The following is a 20,591-nucleotide window of genomic DNA, read 5'->3' on the forward strand; positions in this document are numbered from 1 at the left end:
GTCTATGAGCATAGCATAGCAGCATAAGCATAACGTAGAAATAACTCCCAGGGTTTGAAAAAAAAAGCAATAGGTACTACCTCATAACTACTTCCCAGTACCCACATGTTATCAAATCCTACTCATGCAATTTTTGAGGGTTGAAACTAATGCATAAAAATTGGGTATGAAAAGTATGATCAAAGTGTTACTTGTCCTGCTGATGATCTGAAAACCATAGTGATTCGTAGTAGCACGCTTCACACTCCGAAAACTCTATCGCAAGCAAACAATAGCATACATAAGCACTCAATCATAGACGCAAGGGTAAAACTCGAATGAAAAGATCCAACTTGAAAGTACAAGTGAAGAGCTTCGATATGCAAAAAGAATCAATCGAGTCGGGGCTACGAAACTCAAACTGCGGTCAAAAGAAGTTTGAATTCAAATGTGCTTGCAACAAAATTTTAAATTCTCAAAACCATGTTCAAGTTGATTAGCTGGAAAGAGGTGTTCGAGACGAAGATTTTGGCGTTGCTTTCACTGGATTTGGACGAACAGTTAAAAAGTTGCGAGCGTTTGAAGATCATGGGCTAATCTGCGATAAAAATAATCACGGATAGGTCCCTGGCCGAAAATAAAATAAAAAGAAAAGGCTAACGATCGAACGTTCGTTAACAGAGACGAACGAACGAATGCGTTCACGAACAGATTCGTTCGGGCGAGCGTTCGCTAAATAGCGGAACCGAAAAAAATCCAATCTAACCGATTGATACGTCTCCAACGTATCTATAATTTTTGATTGCTCCATGCTATATTATCTACTGTTTTGGACATTATTGGGCTTTATTATCTGCTTTTACATTATTTTTGGGACTAATCTATTAACCGGAGGCCCAGCCCAGAATTGCTATTTTTTGCCTATTTCAGAGTTTCGCAGAAAAGGAATATCAAACGGAGTCCAACCGGAATGAAACCTTCGGGAATGTGATTTTCTCACCGAACATGATCCAGGAGATTTGGACCCTACGTCAAGAAATAAAGGAGGAACCCCCGGGTAGGGGGGCCCCCCCCCCCCCCCCCCCCCATGCGCGCCCTCCATCCTCGTGGGCCCCCTGTTGCTCCACCGACGTACTCCTTCCTCCTATATATACCTGCGCACCCCAAACGATCAAATACGGAGCCAAAACCTAAATCCACCGCCGTAACTTTCTGTATCCACGAGATCCCATCTTGGGGCCTGTTCCGGAGCTCCGCCGGAGGGGGCATCCATCCCAGAGGGCTTCTACATCAACATCATAGCCCCTCCGATGAAGTGTGAGTAGTTTACCTCAGACCTTCGGGTCCATAGTTATTAGCTAGATGGCTTTTTCTCTCTTTTTGGATCTCAGTACAATGTTCTCCCCCTCTCTTGTGAAGATCTATTCGATGTAATCTTCTTTTTGCGGTGTGTTTGTTAAGACCGATGAATTGTGGGTTTATGATCAAGACTATCTGTGAACAATATTTGAATCTTCTCTGAATTCTTTTATGTATGATTGGTTATCTTTGCAAGTCTCTTCGAATTATCAGTTTGGTTTGGCCTACTAGATTGATCTTTCTTGCAACGGGAGAAGTGCTTAGCTTTGGGTTCAATCTTGCGGTGTCCTTTCCCAGTGACAGTAGGGGCAGCAAGGAACGTATTGTATTGTTGCCATCGAGGATAACAAGATGGGTTTTTTTTATCATATTGCATGAATTTATCCCTCTACATCATGTCATCTTGCTTAAGGCGTTACTCTGTTTTCATGAACTTAATACTCTAGATGCATGCTAGATAGCGGTCGATGAGCGGAGTAATAGTAGTAGATGCAGGCAGGAGTTGGTCTACTTGTCTCGGACGTGATGACTATATACATGATCATACCTAGATATTCTCATAACTATGCTCAATCCTGTCAATTGCTCAACAATAATTCGTTCACCCACCGTAAAATATTTATGCTCTTGAGAGAAGCCACTAGTGAAACCTATGGCCCCCGGGTCTATCTTCATCATCATATTAATCTTCCAATACTTAGTTATTTCCTTTGCTTTTTACTTCTTTTATTTTACTTTGCATCTTTATCACAAAAATACCAAAAATATTATCCTATCATATCTATCAGATCTCACTCTTGTAAGTGAGCATGAAGGGATTGACAACCCCTTATCGCGTTGGTTGCGAGGAGTTATTTGTTTTGTGCAGGTATGAGGGACTCGCGCGTAGCCTCCTACTGGATTGATACCTTGGTTCTCAAAAACTGAGGGAAATACCTACGCTACTTTGCTGCATCATCCTTTCCTCTTCAAGGAAATCCAACACAGTGCTCAAGAGGTAGCACCGATCCAACACGAAAAACGAAAAAAAAAACTGGGCAACGGCGACGGTTTTTACCGGTTCGTCGAAAAAGATCAACGGCGGCGAGATCCGGCGACGCAACGGCGGGGCGGGGCAGTGTCGTGGGCGGTGGCGGGGCGCTGTGGCTGCTACTTGGGCGGCGGCGGCTGGCAGCTTGGGGGAAAAGGGAGCCGAGGCGGCTCCTTATAAAGAGGGGGGGCAAGGCGGCGGCGGGGTGGCTTGGGCGAGGGGGCACCGGCCTCGGGAGGCGGGTCCGAGCCGGACACGGCTGGTGGCGGCGAACCTCGGGACTCCTGTCCCGAGTCGGCGGGGAAGGCGGCGCGGCTGGGCCTTAGGCCCAGTCGTGCAGGAAACTTTTTTTTTAAAAAAAAATTCTGCCGAAACAAAAATCCTAATAAAATATAAAGAAAATCTAAAAATGGCAATAAAAATTTTCACCGTCTAAATAAAATATTTATACCAAAGTGAACATTTTTCTGACCTAAAATGCATATTTTTCTAATTCAAATAAAATAGCAATAAAATCCCAAATAAAATATTTATTTGATTTAAAAAATTTCCTCCAATATTCCTCTATTTTTGAAGAAGTCATATTTATCCTCTCTCTTTTATTTTTAATATTGGAAATATTTGGAGAGAAAAAAATTAAAACCAAATTGATCCTCTTTTCAAATTTGAGAAAAATTCAAATATGAAAACTTATGAAATCCCCAACTCTCTCCTTGGGTCCTTGAGTTTCTTAAGATTTTTAGGATCACAACGAAAATGCAAAAAAAATATGATATGCATATAATGACCTATGTATAATATCCAAATTGAAAATTGGGATGTTACATGGCTAAACATAAACACGTCGATAATTGTGTAAGAGAATCTGGGCTGGTTTCTGTGGCAATTTCCGAGGCTGGTAGTGAGTTTCATGTGAATGTCCTCGATCACCAATAAGGTTGTTCCGAATACACATGACATACCCTACCAACACGTGGAAGTTCAGGAGGAATCCTTCTTGGGATACATACCACAACCATGGGTTTGTTGGCCTTTTCGACTGGTGAATTTCACATCAAGGTTCACCTACGAAACATGGATGATAATTTCACAAGGAGCCTAGTAGCGCTCTAGGGCTACCCAAGATGAGCATAAGTCCTCTTTCCTTCGGGAATTGGTGAACCTGGACAAGGATAACCCACATCCAATTCATATTGGAGGGGACTTTAATATCCTTAGATAGAAGGAAGAGAAAAATAATGAACGCCTTGATAGTCACCGGCCTTTTCTGTTCATTGTTGTGATTGATAGTTTGAATCTTCGGGAAGCCAGTACGTAGAGGCGGAAATTTACTTGGGCCAATAACCGATCTATTCCAACATACGAGAAACTCGATAGGGTACTCATGGATACTGAATGTGAGTTAAAATTAATATCATGTGGTAACTGTGCAGGCCCTAGAGCGCATTGAGGCATTATCAGATCATGCACCCATCATTCTTGATACTAACTCTATGAGTACATCTATGTGCTTCCCTTTCAAGTTTGAATTGGGATGGGTGCATCGGAATGGCTTTGGAGACATGATCAAGAATGTATGGGAGAGGCTTGCCATTGGTCGTACGCCTATTTAGAGATGGAACTTTAAAATAAAGGCCACAAGGCAGTATATCTCTGGATGGGAGAAACACCAATGGTTTGTACAAAAAATAAAAACAATGTCTCTTCGCCATCATTGAATGACCTCGACTAAATCGTTGAGACTCTCATCTTGTCGCAATAAGAGATTGAACTAAAAAATCAATCCAATGAGAAGATTACATGCCTTTTGTGGGAAGAGGAAATCAAATATTATCAATGATCCAAAGCCGACTCCATTTTGAAGGGAGAGGGTAATACACGATACTTTCAATTGGTTGCCAATGAGCGACATAGAAATAAGTGTATCTTCTCTCTCCAACAAGATGAGGGGCGGATTGAAGGTCGGGCGAAGCTCAAAAGTTATAGCATTAATTACTACAAGTCTCTATTCGGGGCGCCAGATGAAGGGAATTTTACCCTCAATGAGACCCGAACAGATGATGTTCCACAAGTCTTGGTAGAAGAGAAAAATATCATCATGACACTATTCTCAGAGGAGGAGGTGAATGTTGCAGTGTTCCAAATGGAATTTAACAAAGCTCCATGCACTGATGGCTTCCCACGCAAAATTCTATCAGAATTTCTGGGAAGTTGTCAAGACTGACCTCGTGGAGTTGTTCAATTGTCTTCATGTCGGCCAACTTGAAATGTTTAGTCTTAATTTTTGCGAGATCGTGTAGTTGCCGAGAATTAAGGAGGCTGGGCGGATTCAACAATTTAGACCCACATGTATCCTTAATGTCAACTTCAAGATTTTCACCAAAGTGGGCACTAATCAGCTCAACATGGTTGCAGACGATGCCGTCTGACCATCTCAAACTGCTTTCATGCAAGGAAGAATATACTCGATGGAGTAGTGATCCTACATGAGACCGTTCACGAGATGCACCAGAAAAGCATGAGTGGAGTAGTTTTCAAGATTGATTTTGAAAAGGCCTATGATAAGGTCAAATGATGCTTCCTTCAACAGACCCTAAGAATGAAAGGATTCTTCGATAAATGAAGTGAGTGGATCCAAAATTTGTTACTGGAGGTAGTGTGGATGTCAAAGTAAATGATGACGTAGGCCATTACATTCAAACGAAAAAATGTTTATGTTAGGGTGACCCCATGTCCCTAATGTTAATTAACATCGTTGCTGATATGTTAAATGTTCTGATTGAGGGTGCTAAGCAGGATGGTCAGATTGCAGGAGTAGTGCCACACCTCGTGGATGATGGCTTCTCCATTTTGCAATATGCTGATGATATGATTCTTTTTATGGAACATGACCTAGACAAGGCCCGAAATCTGGAACTCTTGCTTTTGGCGTTTGAGGAAATATCGACCTTAAAATTAACTTCCGTAAAAGTGAATTATCCTGCTTTGGAGAAGTCAGTGAGGCGGCAGCTGATTATGCTACCTATTTGGTTCTGCGCAAGGCCAATTCCTGATTAAATATTTGGGAATTTTGATTCATTATCGGCATCTCACCATTGCGGAGTGGAAACATATAGAGGAGCATTGAGAGAAATGCTTCAGCGGTTGGAAAGGAAAGTTGCTCTTTGTTGGAGGACAACTAGTCTTGATCAACTCGGTTCTCACAAATATGGTTATGTATATGCTTTCTTTTTACCAACTCTCAAGAGGGATCTTGCAAATGCTAGATTATTTTACATTCAGATTATTTTGGCAAGGAGACAATGAAACTAATAAATACAGAGTGGCAAAATGAAGCGTGGTTTGCAGGCCTAAAGACCAAGGTGGTCTTGGCATTCATGACCTGCAGGTCAAGAATGATGTCTTAGTTAGTAAATGGTTGTTCAGATTTCTCACTGAGGATGGCGTTTGGCAAATCCTGCTGTGCAACAAGTATTTATGCCAAAAAGTTGTATCTCGGGCCTACGGGAAACCTGGTGATTCACATTTTTGGGAAAGTCTAATGGCGGGAACATATTTTTTGCTTTTGATCCTTCGCGATTAAAGGCATGTCTCGGATCATTTTTGGGAGGACAACTGGCTAGGCAATGCCAGTCTCTAAGAACAATATACAACTTTGTATCGCATAGTTCACTATAAGAACGAAACTCTTGCGCATGTGCTCAGTTCTTTTCCACTGGATATTTCTTTTAGGCGGGATTTTAATGACCCCTGTTTTGTGTCATGACAAAATCTTTTGTCCTAATTGGATACGATTAACCTAAGTAAAGGACGAGATGTGTTCAATTGGAACCTCACTACATCTGGGTCCTTCGGAGTTAGAAGTCAAAGATTCCACTAAAAGTTACGATCTTCATGTGATATCTTCAGAGGGGAGTGGTGCTCACCAAAGATAACCTCGCTCGTGGCAACTGGCGGGAAAGTAAGAAGTGTAGTTTTTGTACTCATAACAAGACAATTAGACACCACTTTTTTCAGTGCAAGTTTGCACGTTTTACGTGGTCAATCATCCAAATAGCGTCTAATCTGCATCCGCCCACATGTGTTGCCAATATTTTTGATTATTGGTTGGACGGTATTCCTTATATGTTCAAAACGCTAATAAGGGTGGAAGCATATGCCTTATTATGGTCGCTTTGGCTATGTAGAAATGATCTGGTTTTAATGACAAAAACTCTTCTCCTTTGCAGATTATTTTTCGCTGTACGCATTCGTACATGGCCTATACTTCACTGTACGGAGTTCCAACCGCTGCTCAAGGCGGAGTGTACGCAATTGGAGCAGAATGCCCATGGAGGTTTTTCCCAACATGGGTGACAGCATTAACCTCCGTATCTGCCCATCACTTCATTCGACATAGGCATAGTGATGGTCCTATTTGACTCTACTCGTGCCAATATGTCAACTTTTATCTTGTTTCAGACTATTTCTGTTTGGTTGTGTGCATTCTAACTATGCAGAGGCAGGGTATTACTCATCATGATTTGTATCCTCTTAATGCCATCTTATGAGCTAATAAAAGCGCCATTTATCCAAGAAGAAAAAATTCACACATGGAGTGGAAGTTATAGCTTTGTCCTAAGTCAGGCTTCTTCAAGTTTGACCAAAATATAGAGAAAAATTATCAACATCTAAAGCATTAAACTAGTTTCATAAGATTCATTTCAAAATAATTTTCTGTGCTATATATATTTTATATTATAGATATTAGCACATTTTCCCTCTAGACTTAGCCAAATATAGAGAAGTATGACTTAGTTCAAAGCTATAATTCAATTTGTTTGGAATTGAGGGACTAGTGGACAATTGTTATCAAATAATCCATTAGACATTCTGCAAAAAAAGGGAAATGTTTCCAGCCGGCAGACCGGCCGAAGCTTTCGGCCGGACCCGTGCGGGTCGTGCGATCCCTTTCGATTGTGGGTCTAGCAATCCCCCGCATTGGACATAGGCAGGCCCACACATCTTTTTTTTTCAAACAACCTTATCTTCTTCCCCACATCCTCTCCTTTCTTCCCCTTGCAGCCTTCTTTCTTCCTCGCCACGAACGACGAAGCTTTGATGTTTTTGCTACCAGATGCTTGCACTGGTGCTTCAAACGGCATGGATCAGGGCCAGCGTAAAGATGACCAACGGTGCTCAAACTGCCGTCGTCACCAAACTGCAACGACTGCCTGCTGCTAGGAGAGTAGAGATGCCACAGCTACCTGCTGCCATGGCCGAAACCGCGTGTATACAGTGTTGCATTTGTGATATAAAAAAGCTTCAACCATAGATAGAAAAGTTTCAATCGGCACTGCCCAACTAAAAAAGCTTCAACCATAGATAGATTTTGCTACTGTCGGCGAGGGTTTTTGCTACATCCATCACGGCTGAGCTGTGACCTCGTGTTGGCGGCGACGATGATTTGCTGCAACCGTTGTCATTTTTTGCTACGACCGATGATTTTTTTGCTACATCCATTCAACGACACATTTTTTTGCTACCATGGAAAGCTGCATCCGGCTGTATGTTTCGTTGACGGAGCTACGTCCCCGCGACGACGGAGGTTATTTTGCTGCAACGGTCGTCGGCTTTTGCTACGACCAACGAGAAAAAATGCTACATCCATTACTGGCGCATATGTGCCGCTGGACGACGGCGACAATGATTTTGCTGGGAACCAAGGGGCCCCCGTGCTACAACCATGGCAGCCCGGGGAGTTGCAACCGCGACACCGAGAGAGCAGCAAACGGCGGTGCCCCATGCTACAACCATGGAATCGAAAATCTACATCCAGTCAGGGGGTTTGCTAGAACCGACGGGGGAGATGCTGGAACTAGTTTTGGCTGGGAGCTGCAAACATTGCCGGGGGAAGCTTGAACCAGTGTCGCCGGAAGCTGCAACCGTTGGCTGGAACTGCTGGAACCAGTAGGAAAAAACGCTGAAAACGACAACCACCGGAGCTGCACTCGTGCCATAGCGGCGACCTTTTTGCTGCAACCATCGTCGGATTTTGCTACTACCGGGGAAGAAATTTGCTACATCTATCATAAGAATAGTTGCATGGTGCCACGACCGGCAGACTTTTTTTTGCTGGAACTGGCTACTAGTGGACCTGCAACCAGGCAATGAAGATGTTGGAACCGTTGCCTACGAAAGCTGAAACCAGTGTCTTTTTTGCTTCAATCAAGGAAGCGGTGCTGAGACGACGACATGCGCCGCCACGGTGAGCTGCAACCGGCACCAGCAAAGCTACATCCGGCTTTTCGTTTTGCTGCAATGATTCTAATGGGCTTAATTCCATGAGACGACGGCGGGGATCAACGGACGATGCCACCTGTGCGTCGAGCGCTCATAGCGAGGGCGGTGGGGCAGCACAACCGGATGATGCAACCATGGAGTTGCACGCTACAACCGTTGCCGGCCGCTGCCGGGAACGGCGCTGCCAGAGCAGCGACGCATACACGGCCAGAAGATGCAAGATGAGGCGCTGATGGCGAGGGGTGCGAACAGCGACGGCGAGGTTGCAAGCGCACAACGACGGCGAGGTAGAGGACGGCTGGGAGCGGGACGGCCCGCGGCACTTGCCATGGCTCCGCTCACCCGCGTGAGTTATCGAGGGAAAAGAAGACGGGAGAGGTAGACGATGCAGGGAGGGCTCGATTTGACGGTTCGTAGACAAAGTATCGGACGCTTGGGCTGCGACCGACCTAACTATTGGGCCGGCACGCCGGCGCCTAGTGCTGTCCCAAAAAAAAACATTAGACAAAGCGTGTCATGGTATGTCTTGGTCAGCTGCTTTTGTTTTAGGCGTAAATCTTCCCCGGCTGCTCAAATTAGTTTTTCTGAAGTGTGATTTGTCCAACTTCTGGAAAAAATGACTTTGGCCCTATCTCTTGCCTACAGCGAGAGGGGAGGAACCGCCCTGGGCCGACCCATGAGCGCGAGAGGCCACAACCTTCTTTTATAATTTTTATATTTACATTTTAGTTTTTTATATTTTTGCTTCATTTTTGTATTTTTGTTTATACTTTTAAACTATATATATATATTATACCAAAAACACTCTACAAAAATATTTGCAAAAAGCGTTGAATAAGTATTTAAAAAATGTTGAACAAGTATATGAAAAATATTAATCAAACATTGAAAAAAATGTTGAATGTGTATAGAAAAAATGTTGGTCATGTATTAAAACAATATGAAATGTTTTGATATGTATATAATTTTTTTAATCAAGCATTTCAATAAAAATGTTGAACAAGTATTTGAAAACTTTTAGTCAAGCATTTATGAAATATTAAATGTGTATACAAAAAAATGTAGACTATATATTAAAAAATGGTAATTTTCTCTACTCTTATAAAAGACTCAATTGGTGATGATGGTGTGTCTGCCTTCCGTCATTTCTAACCATCAGATCTGCATCTAACGATTGTGAGGTAAGTTGTGGCATTTTTGCAACAAGGCCCCACTTCTCTGCTCCAATTTGCAGAAAATCCCTTACTATCTTGAAACCAACCACATCCCTCCCTCACCTCATTCCTTACTAGAGTGTTTTTCTTTCAAGTTTGTGAACATGTATTATTCTACTTTGGATCCGTTGCAACGCACGGGCACATTGCTAGTTCATTTTAAAAATCTTAATCAAGCATTTATAAAATGTTACATGTGCGTAGATAAATGTTAATCTTGTATTCCAAAAATGTTGAGAATGTGTATAGAAAAAATGTTGACCATGCACTAACAAAATGCTAATATTGTATAGAAAAAATGTTGACCAATCATTAAAAAATGTTAATCAAACATCTGAAAAATGTTGAAAAGTGTATAAAAATATGTTGACCATGTATTAAAAAAATGTTAAACTTGTATTTAAAAAACAATGTGTATAGAGAAAATGTTCACGATGTGTTAAGAAATGTTAAACTTGTATTTGAAAATTATTAAATGTGTATAGAGAAAAATGTTGACCTTGTATTAAAATAAAGTAAACTTGTCATTGAAAAATGTTAAATGTGTATAGAAAAAGTGCTGATCATGTAATCAAAAAATGTTAAACTTGTATCTAAAAAATGTTAATCAAGTATTTGAAAAGGAATGTTAAATATGTGTATGAAAATATTGACCATGTATTCAAAAAGATGGTAAATTACTATTTGGAAAATGTTAGTCAACCATTTTAAAATTGCATAAATTTGTATAAAAAATGTTGAACATGTATTGAATAAAAGTTAATCTTATATTAGAAAAATGTTAGCTGTGTATAAGAAAAATTTATTAGGTATATACCAAAGATATGTATAGAATAACAAAGAAACCCAGAGAGGAAAACAAAAGAAATCCAAGAATAACAAGAAAAGAAGCAAACATAACCAGAGAAAGATTAAAAAAAGATAAAGAAAATAAGAAAGCTAGTGAAAACCAAGAAAGAAACAAAGAAAACTGAAGAGAAAAATAAAAAAGGGAAAAGCAATAAAAAGTAAGAAAGAAACATAGAAAAAAGGAAATAAACCAATAAAACAGAGAAAGAAGCAAAGAAAAACCAGTAGAAAAAAGGGAAAATGAATAGAAAATCCGCCTCATTTCCTTAAAGTAGGACGTGTCCTTGTAACAAAACACAAACTTGCTAGTGACGTAGTGGCTCGCGTTGGCGAAGGTCATTAACGTCAGAACGAAGCAAAGTTCTTTGGGCCAAGTTTGGGCCCAAACAAAACAATTCGGAGAAGAGGAGCCTGAACAGGTAGCTCTAAAGCCAGAAAGGTGCATACCATGATAAATTGCAATTTTCTAAAAAAAAAATCATAAATTGCGTTGAACTTTTGTACTATACTAGCACAAATGCCCGTGGGTTGCAACGGAGAAGTAATTAACATGCCCACCAGAACGTATATTAATGCGACATGACAACATCTGGCGGTGCCACCTGATGACAGCAGGGATATGCACGCCGAGGTTGAAATCTACCCCCTCCCTTTGTTCGGGTTATCTCACGAAAGTCTTAAAATGGATTATTAACGCAAAATTGGGGGACTCCGGAAGGATTAATTCATTGATATAGGGTCTCTCGCTCATAGCAAAAATCACGAAATCTGGTGTTACTTACAATCCCGCTTAATTTATATTGAAAGAACCTTCTATACAAATCCAAAAAATTTATTTATTTAGAGCCAATCGGCCATGCTAACCTAAATCCATTTAATTCCTTTGCTCCCTCTGTTCATTGGTTACTGAAGTGGCTTCCCAATTTTCACGTAATTTAAAAATGTATATAAATTGATGTATTCTCGTGCAAATAATCAATGTGAGACTTTTTATTTAAATAATGAACCTATTTTTTTTAACACAAACACATGCTAAGTCAGCTGGTTGGGGCCTTTGGGAAGGAAGGATTCCGTAGTCAGTGGAATAAAAAGTGCAATGCAGGCTCACCTAACATATTTTATTTAGGGTCCCGATAACTGCCATACATGTGGTGTATCGGATAGTTGTGCCACACGCCTCGTGTGGGATGGACAGCAACCAGCCCACACACCTACGTGTGGGCAAAACAACTAATGCCCATACACATCTTTTTTTCCCTCCTGAACCCTCTCACACGCGTGCGTGTGAGCGAAGTTGATAACGCCCACACGCCCGTATGTCAGGCCTCGTACCCTTCTGGTCCGGCACGCGACGCATGACGCCCACCGCGCGCCCGTAGTTGTCATGGTCCAGACCCTCGTCCATGTTCGTTTATCTGCAGTTGCCATGTCGCTGAACTACGGTTGCCATGTCGGACAACTGCAGTTGCCATGGTTGCTCAACTGCAGTTGCCATGTATGGTCTGATCTAATGTAGTTGCCATGATTTCATAACTTTAGGAGTTGCTACATACTAACACTAGGCAGTTGAGAGAGTTGCCATGTGCTCACAAGCATGCTAGGGCAGTTGCCATGTAAAAAGGAAGAGTTGACATCTGCTTACGTGCACGTTAGGGCAGTTGCCATGTACGTGCACGTTGGGGCAATTGCCATGTACCATGCAAAAACACATGGCAACTCGGTAAAAGATAGTTGCCATCTGCTTATGTGCACACTAGGCAGTTGCCGTGTACCCTGCAAAAACATATGGCAACTCGGATAAAAAAAAGAGTTGCCACCTGCTTATAAAGCACACTAGAGGCAGTTGCCATGTGCGCTGCAAAAACACATGGCAACTAGCAGCTTACGCGTGGGAGAGGAGACGGGCGTGTGGGCGAGATGGCAAATGCCACACACCAGCCCTTGTGCATGACTGAAAACTGGTGTGTGGGTGAACTGCTAAACGCCCACACACCGGCCCCTCTGTGTGGTAAAATGGATGTGTGGACGAACTATGTCACACAGCACACACACGCCTTGTCCTACGTGACACAGAAAATCAGCCAAATTGTGTCAGGATTCATGCATATAGTACTGGACGGTGATGGATGCGTGTGGTCGAGATGGTCAACACCTACACGTGTGGGTGTTAACATTTTTGTTTATTTAACATATGTAGCCAATTTAAATGGGATAACACACACACACTACTCCTTAGTCTATAGAAAAAAAGTGCAATGCAAACCCTCCTAACATACTCCCTTCGTCCGGAAAAGCTTGCTCCTCAAATGAATATATCTAGCACCAAGTTAATGCTAGATACATCCATTTGAGAAACAAATTTGAGACAAAAAATTTCGGATGAACGGAGTACTTATTAACATATTTGGCCAATTTAAATGAAGTAGAAAACATTTAATCTATATAGTGTTTCCTAAAATACTCCAAAGTGAGTAATTAGGTTAATAAGTGTTATGCCCTAAACAAAGTTATATATTGGTTAACAAAAAGAACTAATAGCATGGTTGAAAACTATGCATTTTTCTGATTAAATTACATATAAAAATTATTTTAATCGGTTGGAAAGCTATACCAGGATCATTTTAACATATTATCTATAAATAATAAAGATTGGGGACCTAAACGGGCTAAAGCCAGAGCGAACTGCGCCTACCGTAGTTGAACATGGAATACTGGACTACGCGCGACAGCGGCTACAAGAGTTGGGCCGAAGCCCATCAGATAGAGAGAAAGGATAGAGACTTTAATATTGGACAGCGGGTTAGTTAAGAAAAACATCACAAGACTTTTTATAAAATGTATGACGACTGACAAGTAGAAGCTCTCCATACTTTACTAGTAAGTAGGTACAGATATAGATATACTTGTTTTTAATAAAATTGCGATGAACTTTTCGAACTGCTATACTAGGCTTTTTTTTACGAGAGAAATTTTCAATCTATTTATCAATTATGGCAGTACAGAGAACACAAGAGGTAATAGAAATTACAACCAGGTCTATGGACCACCTAGCAATGACTACAAGTACTGAAGCGAGCCGAAGGCGTGTTGCCGTCATCTTCCCTCCATCACCAGAGCCGGGGAAACCTTATTGTAGTAGACGGTCCGGAAGTCGTCGTGTTAAGGCCCTAAAGGACCAGCACACTAGAGCAGCAACCATCGTCGATGAAGAGAGTTGGTGGATCAAAAAGATCAAACTGGGAACGATGCAAACGAAGACGAACAAAAACTGGATCCAAATAGATCCGCCGAAGACCAGCACCGGCCGAATCTCATGAGATCCGACGAAGACACACCTCCACACATCCTCCGACAACGCTATTCACACCATCGGAACGGGGATAGGACATGGAAGACATTACTGTTACCGCAGGACATCGCCGCCGTCACACAGCCCCAACCAAGACGTTCAATCTAGCAAAAACGAGAACGGAGTCCCTCCCGCCGGCGGGGGGCCGAAATCCTCAGCACCTCCATAGGTCAAAGGCCATTGGAGGTGGGGCAGATCCGCGGCAGCGCCGACGGGAGGAGGAAGGAGACTTTTATTTGCTATACTACTAGTTATTGATCGCATGCAATGCAGTAGTACTTTACTGGAACAAACATTGACTGATTTGAGTCCACTCGTCTCCCGTAACATCCCAAGCAAGCTCCAATCCAACAGGATCTGACCAAGATGACCCCCCCTAGCCCTAGCCAGTACACACGCAGCGCAGGAGCGCGGAGGCGCAGAGGTAGCACCTGGCCATTAAGCCGGGGCACGCGACGCAGCTGCACGCCTGCACTGCCCTGCCCTGCACTGCACCACTGCATGCGCCTGTACTAACCACGCAGTCGCACGCACCGGCCCAGAATCAGATCAGGGCATGCCCCGCCATCTCTTGGGCCAGTTGGCTGGCTTCAAATCAGAACCAGAATTCATCCAGAGCGGTCGATCCATGCATGCCCGCCTGCTGCATTCGCTGCCGGCGCCGGCCCCCCCTCGACCGCTCTCGGCTCCCGCTGCCGCCCGCCCTGCCCCCGCCATGAATCTCCATTTCCATTTCCCCCCAAGCTACTACTGTGCCGGGCAGCGACGCAGGGCCAGGCCAGGCATTTGTTTTTGTCCGCCCCGCCCCGTCGCCGCAGCGGCAGCGCTTGATAGCTAAGTCGCCTCATTAAATTTAACGCTGTGCTGGTGATCGCCACCAGGTGGGATGATGGGGCGCCGAGCATTACACGACAGTGCGGGAGATGTGCTAGGCCCCCTCCCTCCCTTCTCTCCACTGCCCAGCCCAGCCCAGCCCCCGCTAGAGGACGGGTTGTTAACAAATCCGCCAGCTTTGGAGGAGAGCGGCCCGGTCTCAGTACCACTCCACTTTACTTATACTACGTTGGAGTATTTTGAAACTCTATTTTGAATCTTCCTCTGTAACGGGCCAGCTCAGCTTTGACCGGCTGGTTCCGTGCATGCATGCATTTACCTCGCGTTCAAAAACGGACATGCAGCAGCATGCATGCATGTGACGGCAGAGTGTCGATCGAAAGCAAAGGCTTCATTGAACCCACGTCTGCACGCAGAGATTTTCGTAGACGGGCGAGGGAGGGATTCAAAGCGAGGGCCGGGGCAGGAGGAGGCGTGGCGGTAGCAGACAAGCATGGGAACAGCTAGCGCACAACCAGCACGTACTACTACTACTACCACACCAAGGACCACCACACCATCCATCACCATGTGAGAGGGAAAAAAAAATACTAGTACCAGTGCATTTAACTGGCCCCTTCCGATACAAAACATTCAGAGCCACAGCTAGGCTAGAGACTAGAGAGGAGTTACTTTGACCGCTACTGCTACGACATGCGAAACCATCCTTGACACCCACCCGCCGACGACCAGACCAGACCCAAGAGCTAGCTAAAGAGCAAAAATCCCCTTTTACCACACCAAAATTTAAGAAAAAGGAAGTGCACATGAGCGCATGCATGGCCTCCAGAGCTACAGCTTGTGTTTGCCTGCTTCTCCAATGAAGCGCTGGTGGATGTTGGGCTGCCTGCCGATCGATCCTCAACGGGCAGATGATGGACATCAAAGCTGGAAGCTCAAATCACCACCCAATCTCACAGACTACTCGCCTAATCATGTCCCCATTTCGCTTGCTGAATGAGCGCGAGCTCGCTGCTTCACTGTCTCGTGCCGCCTTGGCCTCCGGGATCCTGAAAAATGTTGCACGCGTTTGCTGTCACTGAAACCGGAAGGGAGCACAGGTGATATGAATGTGCCGCTAGAACTCTGTGCAAGATGAATGCATGGGGCATGGCTGGTGTGGCGCACACGTTCGCTCTGTTGCCAAGTACACATGCCTAGAATATGCGATGCATATATCCGGCTCCAGACTTTGAGAAAATCCGGCCCTGGATGCAGAGGAAATGTACTCTGGACGGTACTACGTGCTCCTCTGCGCGCGCGAGAGAGAGCGAGCTCGCAGGTGGTTCTGAAGATTCGGAAAATGTCAAATGCGACGGGCAGATGGGACAATGCATACCACTATTGCACAGCGTACGATGCAGTGTGCTACTACTACCACTACGAGCTGGGTGCTTAAGATAAGCTATAAGATTAATTAGTGGTAATTACCGTGTGGGCCTCGGCCGACGACGTGCCGGCGCCAGCAGCGTCGGCGGCTGCTGCGGCGGCGGCCTTCTTGTTCGCCTTCTTGAAGCCGAGCAGCTCCTTCCACCGGATGTTGGGCGCGCGGGGCGCGCGGCCGTGGCGGTCGTCGGCGCGCAGCTCCTCGCGCAGCGTGGTGGGCCGGCCGGGCTGGCCGTGCGGGGCCTCCCGGAGCGGCAGGAGGCGGCCCTTGGAGAAGAGCTCGTCGGCGGCCATCATGGGGCGGCTGCCGACGGAGAACTCGAAGTCGGCGTCCCCGGGCCCGCGCGCCGACAGCGCCGACGCGGGCGGCGGCTCCAGCGCGAAGTCGCTGGAGAAGGACATCCGCGGCGCCATGAAGGACGACTGGTGGTGCTCCGGGTTGTACATGTTAACACATGCCATGCATTGTCCTCACGAGCCTCTTGGCCTTCTCCCCGCGTACCGGCAGGCCGCCGCAGGCAGCCTAGCTCGCCTGAGTGCCTCTAGGGGAGGAGCAGTGGCAGCTGGTCGCCCCCGGGACTCTCTTGCTGGCTAGCTAGCTACTCGTGGAGTGGAGTGGGGGTGGAGGTCGTGTGTGGGTGGGTGGGTGGCCAATGGATGTACTTGGCGCTGGTCCGTTGCGAGGTGAGTGATGAGTGGTGCGTGGGGCTGGGAGTTATATAGCGGGATGGGGAGCGAGGGAGGGAGCGAGGCTGGCCGCGGCCGGGAGGAGTGAGGAGGATCGGAATCGCGCGATGGTGTATGTATGCCGAGAGGGAATTGCAGAAACCACCACTTATTGGGGCTGGTGTTGCGCAAAACACCTACTATACAGGTTTGTTGCGGAAAACACCACATATTGGTGTAATACATTGCAGATAGGTCTAATTTAGTATTTGGATGCATTGACGTAATTACAAACAAATGAGTCCCGCTTGTAAGTGCACGCGTGGCAATAAAAACCGGCCACATCAGCCAACATATATTAGACCAAGAAGTGAAAAGACCAGAGTTAAAAAAAAACAGTTTAATAAGTGGGCTGGAAGCCGACTAAAAAAATATATGGGCTGAAAGCCCATGTCTTCTTCTCCCTCATGAAGCCCTACATTTTTGGGCAGAAATTTTGCCGTCGATCGACGTATTTTTGTTTAGGATCCTATTTTTTTGGGCGTTTATGTTGTTAGTACTTAGGTTCTGCGCCGATATGAAGCCACAGATTGTTTTCCTACTTCACTCCAGGTCTAGGGTATCAACCTCGTCAAGAATGAATAGCGTATAGTAGTTTGCAATGGCCATGTTGCGACTTTTCAAGTACTTGGATGTTCAAACCTGATGAAAATCTAATGGGGACAATATCTACCATGTTTTTGTGTTGGTGATCTTATGCCGAACTTGCTTTATTTAAATTTGGGTTCAAAATTTAACAATTTTAGAAAAGTGTGAAAAAATTCTAGTAAATTACACATGTGTACAGTACCATTCTGGAAAGTTTTACCCCATTCATATTTTTTGTTCAAAATTTGACATTTTCAAAAAAAATGTGAAATAATTCCAGTAAATACTACATGTAATAAATACTAATCTGGGAAAGTTTCGGCTCAACTGGACCACATGTTTTGAAGATAATGACAGTCTAATATGTTGGCTGATGTGACCGGTTCTTATTGCCACGTGTGCACTTACAAGCGAGACCCATTTGTTTGTAATTACGTCGATGCCTTCAAATACTAGATTAGACCTATCTGCAATGTATTACACCAATATGTGGTGTTTTCTGCAACAAACCCGTATAGTAAGCGTTTTGCGCAACACCAGCTTCAATAAGTGGTGGTTTGTGCAATTCCCTCGTATGCCGAATGCGCGAGTGAAAACTGCGCGTGTGCATGGGACGGACGGATGGACGGATGGACGCGGAATGTGCGTCAAGGCCCGGCGTAGCATCTAGATCTGCCGTACGTGGAGCGTGCTAGCTAGCTAGGTAGCCTAGCTTGGCCGAGGAGGATGGTCCATGATCCTCCATGGATGGCTACGTGAGAGAGGCTCCTAATAAATGTGGCGCGTATGTTTCCGGACTACAGTTCCAGGGACGTGACGAGGCTCGCAGTGCATGGGCGGTGCGTACGCTTCATTGGAGGGGAGGGCGTCTGCCGTGCTGTGCTGTGCTGGGGGCGAAATGGGGGTGTTTTATGGGTCGTTACACGTCTGTCGCTTGATGCAGGAACAGTGTCGGAGAAATGGATATTTCCACGGTATGACTTAACTATACTATAAGTTAGTACATGTTTTGACCACTTGATCCACGGTTAAGCACATGCACCCAAACCCCGCAAAAAGAAATGCAGATGCACCCGAAGGACGAAGTTCTCGATTTCACCCCGCTTTTTATATAAAGTTTTTTTTAAAGAGCGCAGGAGAACTGCGATTTCATTAAGCGGAAGGGAGGCAAGGAGCCAGCTGTACAGGGATGACCGCAAGCAACAAAGCTGCGGTCAAAAGAGAAAAGAAAAAGAAGAAAGAAAAAAAGAGAAAGGGTAGGCGAAACGTTACTCCACCCAGTTGAGGTGCCGGCCACCGGCCAGCGCCCATTGCCTAGCTTCGTCAGTCAGAAGATCAAGGACCTGCTGCACAGAGAGCTCCGAATTCCTAAAGATGCGAGCGTTCCGCTCCCTCCAGATGCACCAGAGGACCAACAGGGCCATAGACCTGCCGCGCTTGGCATGCGCCGCTCCTGCCGATAAGTTGAAGAGCCACTCATGGAGCGACGCCCATGGTGACCAGGAGTCGGGTAGGAAGCCCGGTAGGTGGAAACGGCCAGTAACCCGAGCCCAGAGCTGCCTCGACCAGTCACAGGTGATAAGGAGATGCTCCGCCGTTTCCAGGTTTCGCCAGCACAGTGGGCAAAAATAGGAGTTCGGCCATTGGCGAGCAAGCAGTCGGTCCGCTGTGAGCAGCCTGTTTAGGCCAAACAGCCAAGCAAACATGCGGCACTTGGCCGGCGCCCAAGCGCTCCAGACGGTGGTCCATAGTGGCGATCTTGTCGAGCCAAGGAACTGCAGCCTGTAAGCAGACGCCACTGAGAAGCAACCATTATCGGTGAGCTTCCAAGAGAAGACATCGGGCTCCCCTGGCCGCAGCTGTACGCGGGCGATCGCAGTCCAAAGATGCACAAAAGCCGGCAAGAGCTCGCTCGTGATCCGCCCCCGCAGGTCCAGCACCCAACGACCGTCGTGCAGTGCCTCCCGCACCGAACGAAATTTTCGCCTTGAAGCCGCGAAGAGGTCCGGGGCCAGGGTGAATGGCGCGCCGCCCTCAAGCCAACCGTCGAACCAGAAAGAGGCGCGATCACCGCCGCCTAAGACCACCCGCGTCGCAACCGCAAAGATGGCTCTGTCTGCGATCTTGCAGGGCGTCGGGAGACCGATCCAGGGCCTGGTGGGGGAGACGCGCTCCTGCCACAACCAGCGGAGGCGCAAGGCAACGCCGAAACGATGCAAGTCGGTGATGCCCAGACCTCCCAGCTGCCTTGGTCTGCAGATCCTGCTCCAAGAAATCTTGCAGTGCCCGCCGTGGCAGGATTCCTCGCCTTTCCATAGCCATGCTCGACGGAGCTTATTGATCTCGTCCCGCGCCCAAGCGGGTAACTCGAACACGGACAACCAGTAGACTGTGAAGGCGGATAGCACGACGTTGAGGAGGACCAACCTGCCTGCCATGGACAGCAACATGGCCTTCCAGAATGCCAACCGCGCCCGAATCTTCTCTAGAAGCGGCAATCTTGCGCAGTTTCTGAAGGGAAAGCGGCAGGCTGAGGAATTTGCAAGGAAAGGAGGCTATGGCAGCCCCGAGCGGACTGGTAACGTCGGTGATGTCCAAGGAGTCGCAACGAATGGGGACGACCGCACTCTTCTCGAAGTTGACGTGCAGACCAGTAGCCATGCCGAAAGAGGTAAGAATGGCACGCATAGTGGCCAGCTCAGCTTTAACTGGGTTGAGGAAGAGCGCGACGTCATCCGCGTAGAGCGATGCACGGAAACGCGGAATCCTACCCCGAAGCAGCGAAATCGAACCCGCGGTCACCGCCATGTTCAGGATGCGCTGGAGCGGCTCCATGGCCAGGATGAAGAGGAATGGCGAACGCGGGTCGCCTTGTCTGAGGCCACAGCAGTGTTGGATAGTGTTGGAAATATGCCCTAGAGGCAATAATAAAAGCATTATTATTATATTTCCTTAT

At 45.8% G+C, this 20,591-nt stretch overlaps 1 protein-coding gene across 1 annotated transcript; it reads right to left on the reverse strand.

Annotated features, from left to right (window-relative positions):
• Nucleotides 1-15,467: 15,467 nt before the first annotated feature.
• LOC125556154 lies at nucleotides 15,468-17,043 on the reverse strand. The gene is made up of 2 exons (XM_048718939.1): nucleotides 16,367-17,043; nucleotides 15,468-15,945 (listed from the first exon to the last, which is right to left on the reverse strand). The coding sequence occupies exons 1-2, from the start codon at nucleotides 16,781-16,783 to the stop codon at nucleotides 15,913-15,915; spliced, it is 450 nt and encodes a 149-aa protein (XP_048574896.1). The 5' UTR covers nucleotides 16,784-17,043; the 3' UTR covers nucleotides 15,468-15,912.
• Nucleotides 17,044-20,591: the final 3,548 nt, after the last annotated feature.

The sequence above is a fragment of the Triticum urartu genome, chromosome 5, assembly GCF_003073215.2.
Source record: "Triticum urartu cultivar G1812 chromosome 5, Tu2.1, whole genome shotgun sequence".
Lineage (NCBI taxonomy): Eukaryota > Viridiplantae > Streptophyta > Magnoliopsida > Poales > Poaceae > Triticum > Triticum urartu.

Excerpts from the sequence above, each read along its gene's own strand:
- LOC125556154 (XM_048718939.1), bottom strand. The coding sequence starts at position 16,783 with ATGGCATGTGTTAACATGTACAACCCGGAGCACCACCAGTCGTCCTTC. Across the intron at positions 15,946-16,366 it reads CGTCGGCCGAGGCCCACACG|GATCCCGGAGGCCAAGGCGG; the intron begins GTAATTACCACT and ends AACATTTTTCAG.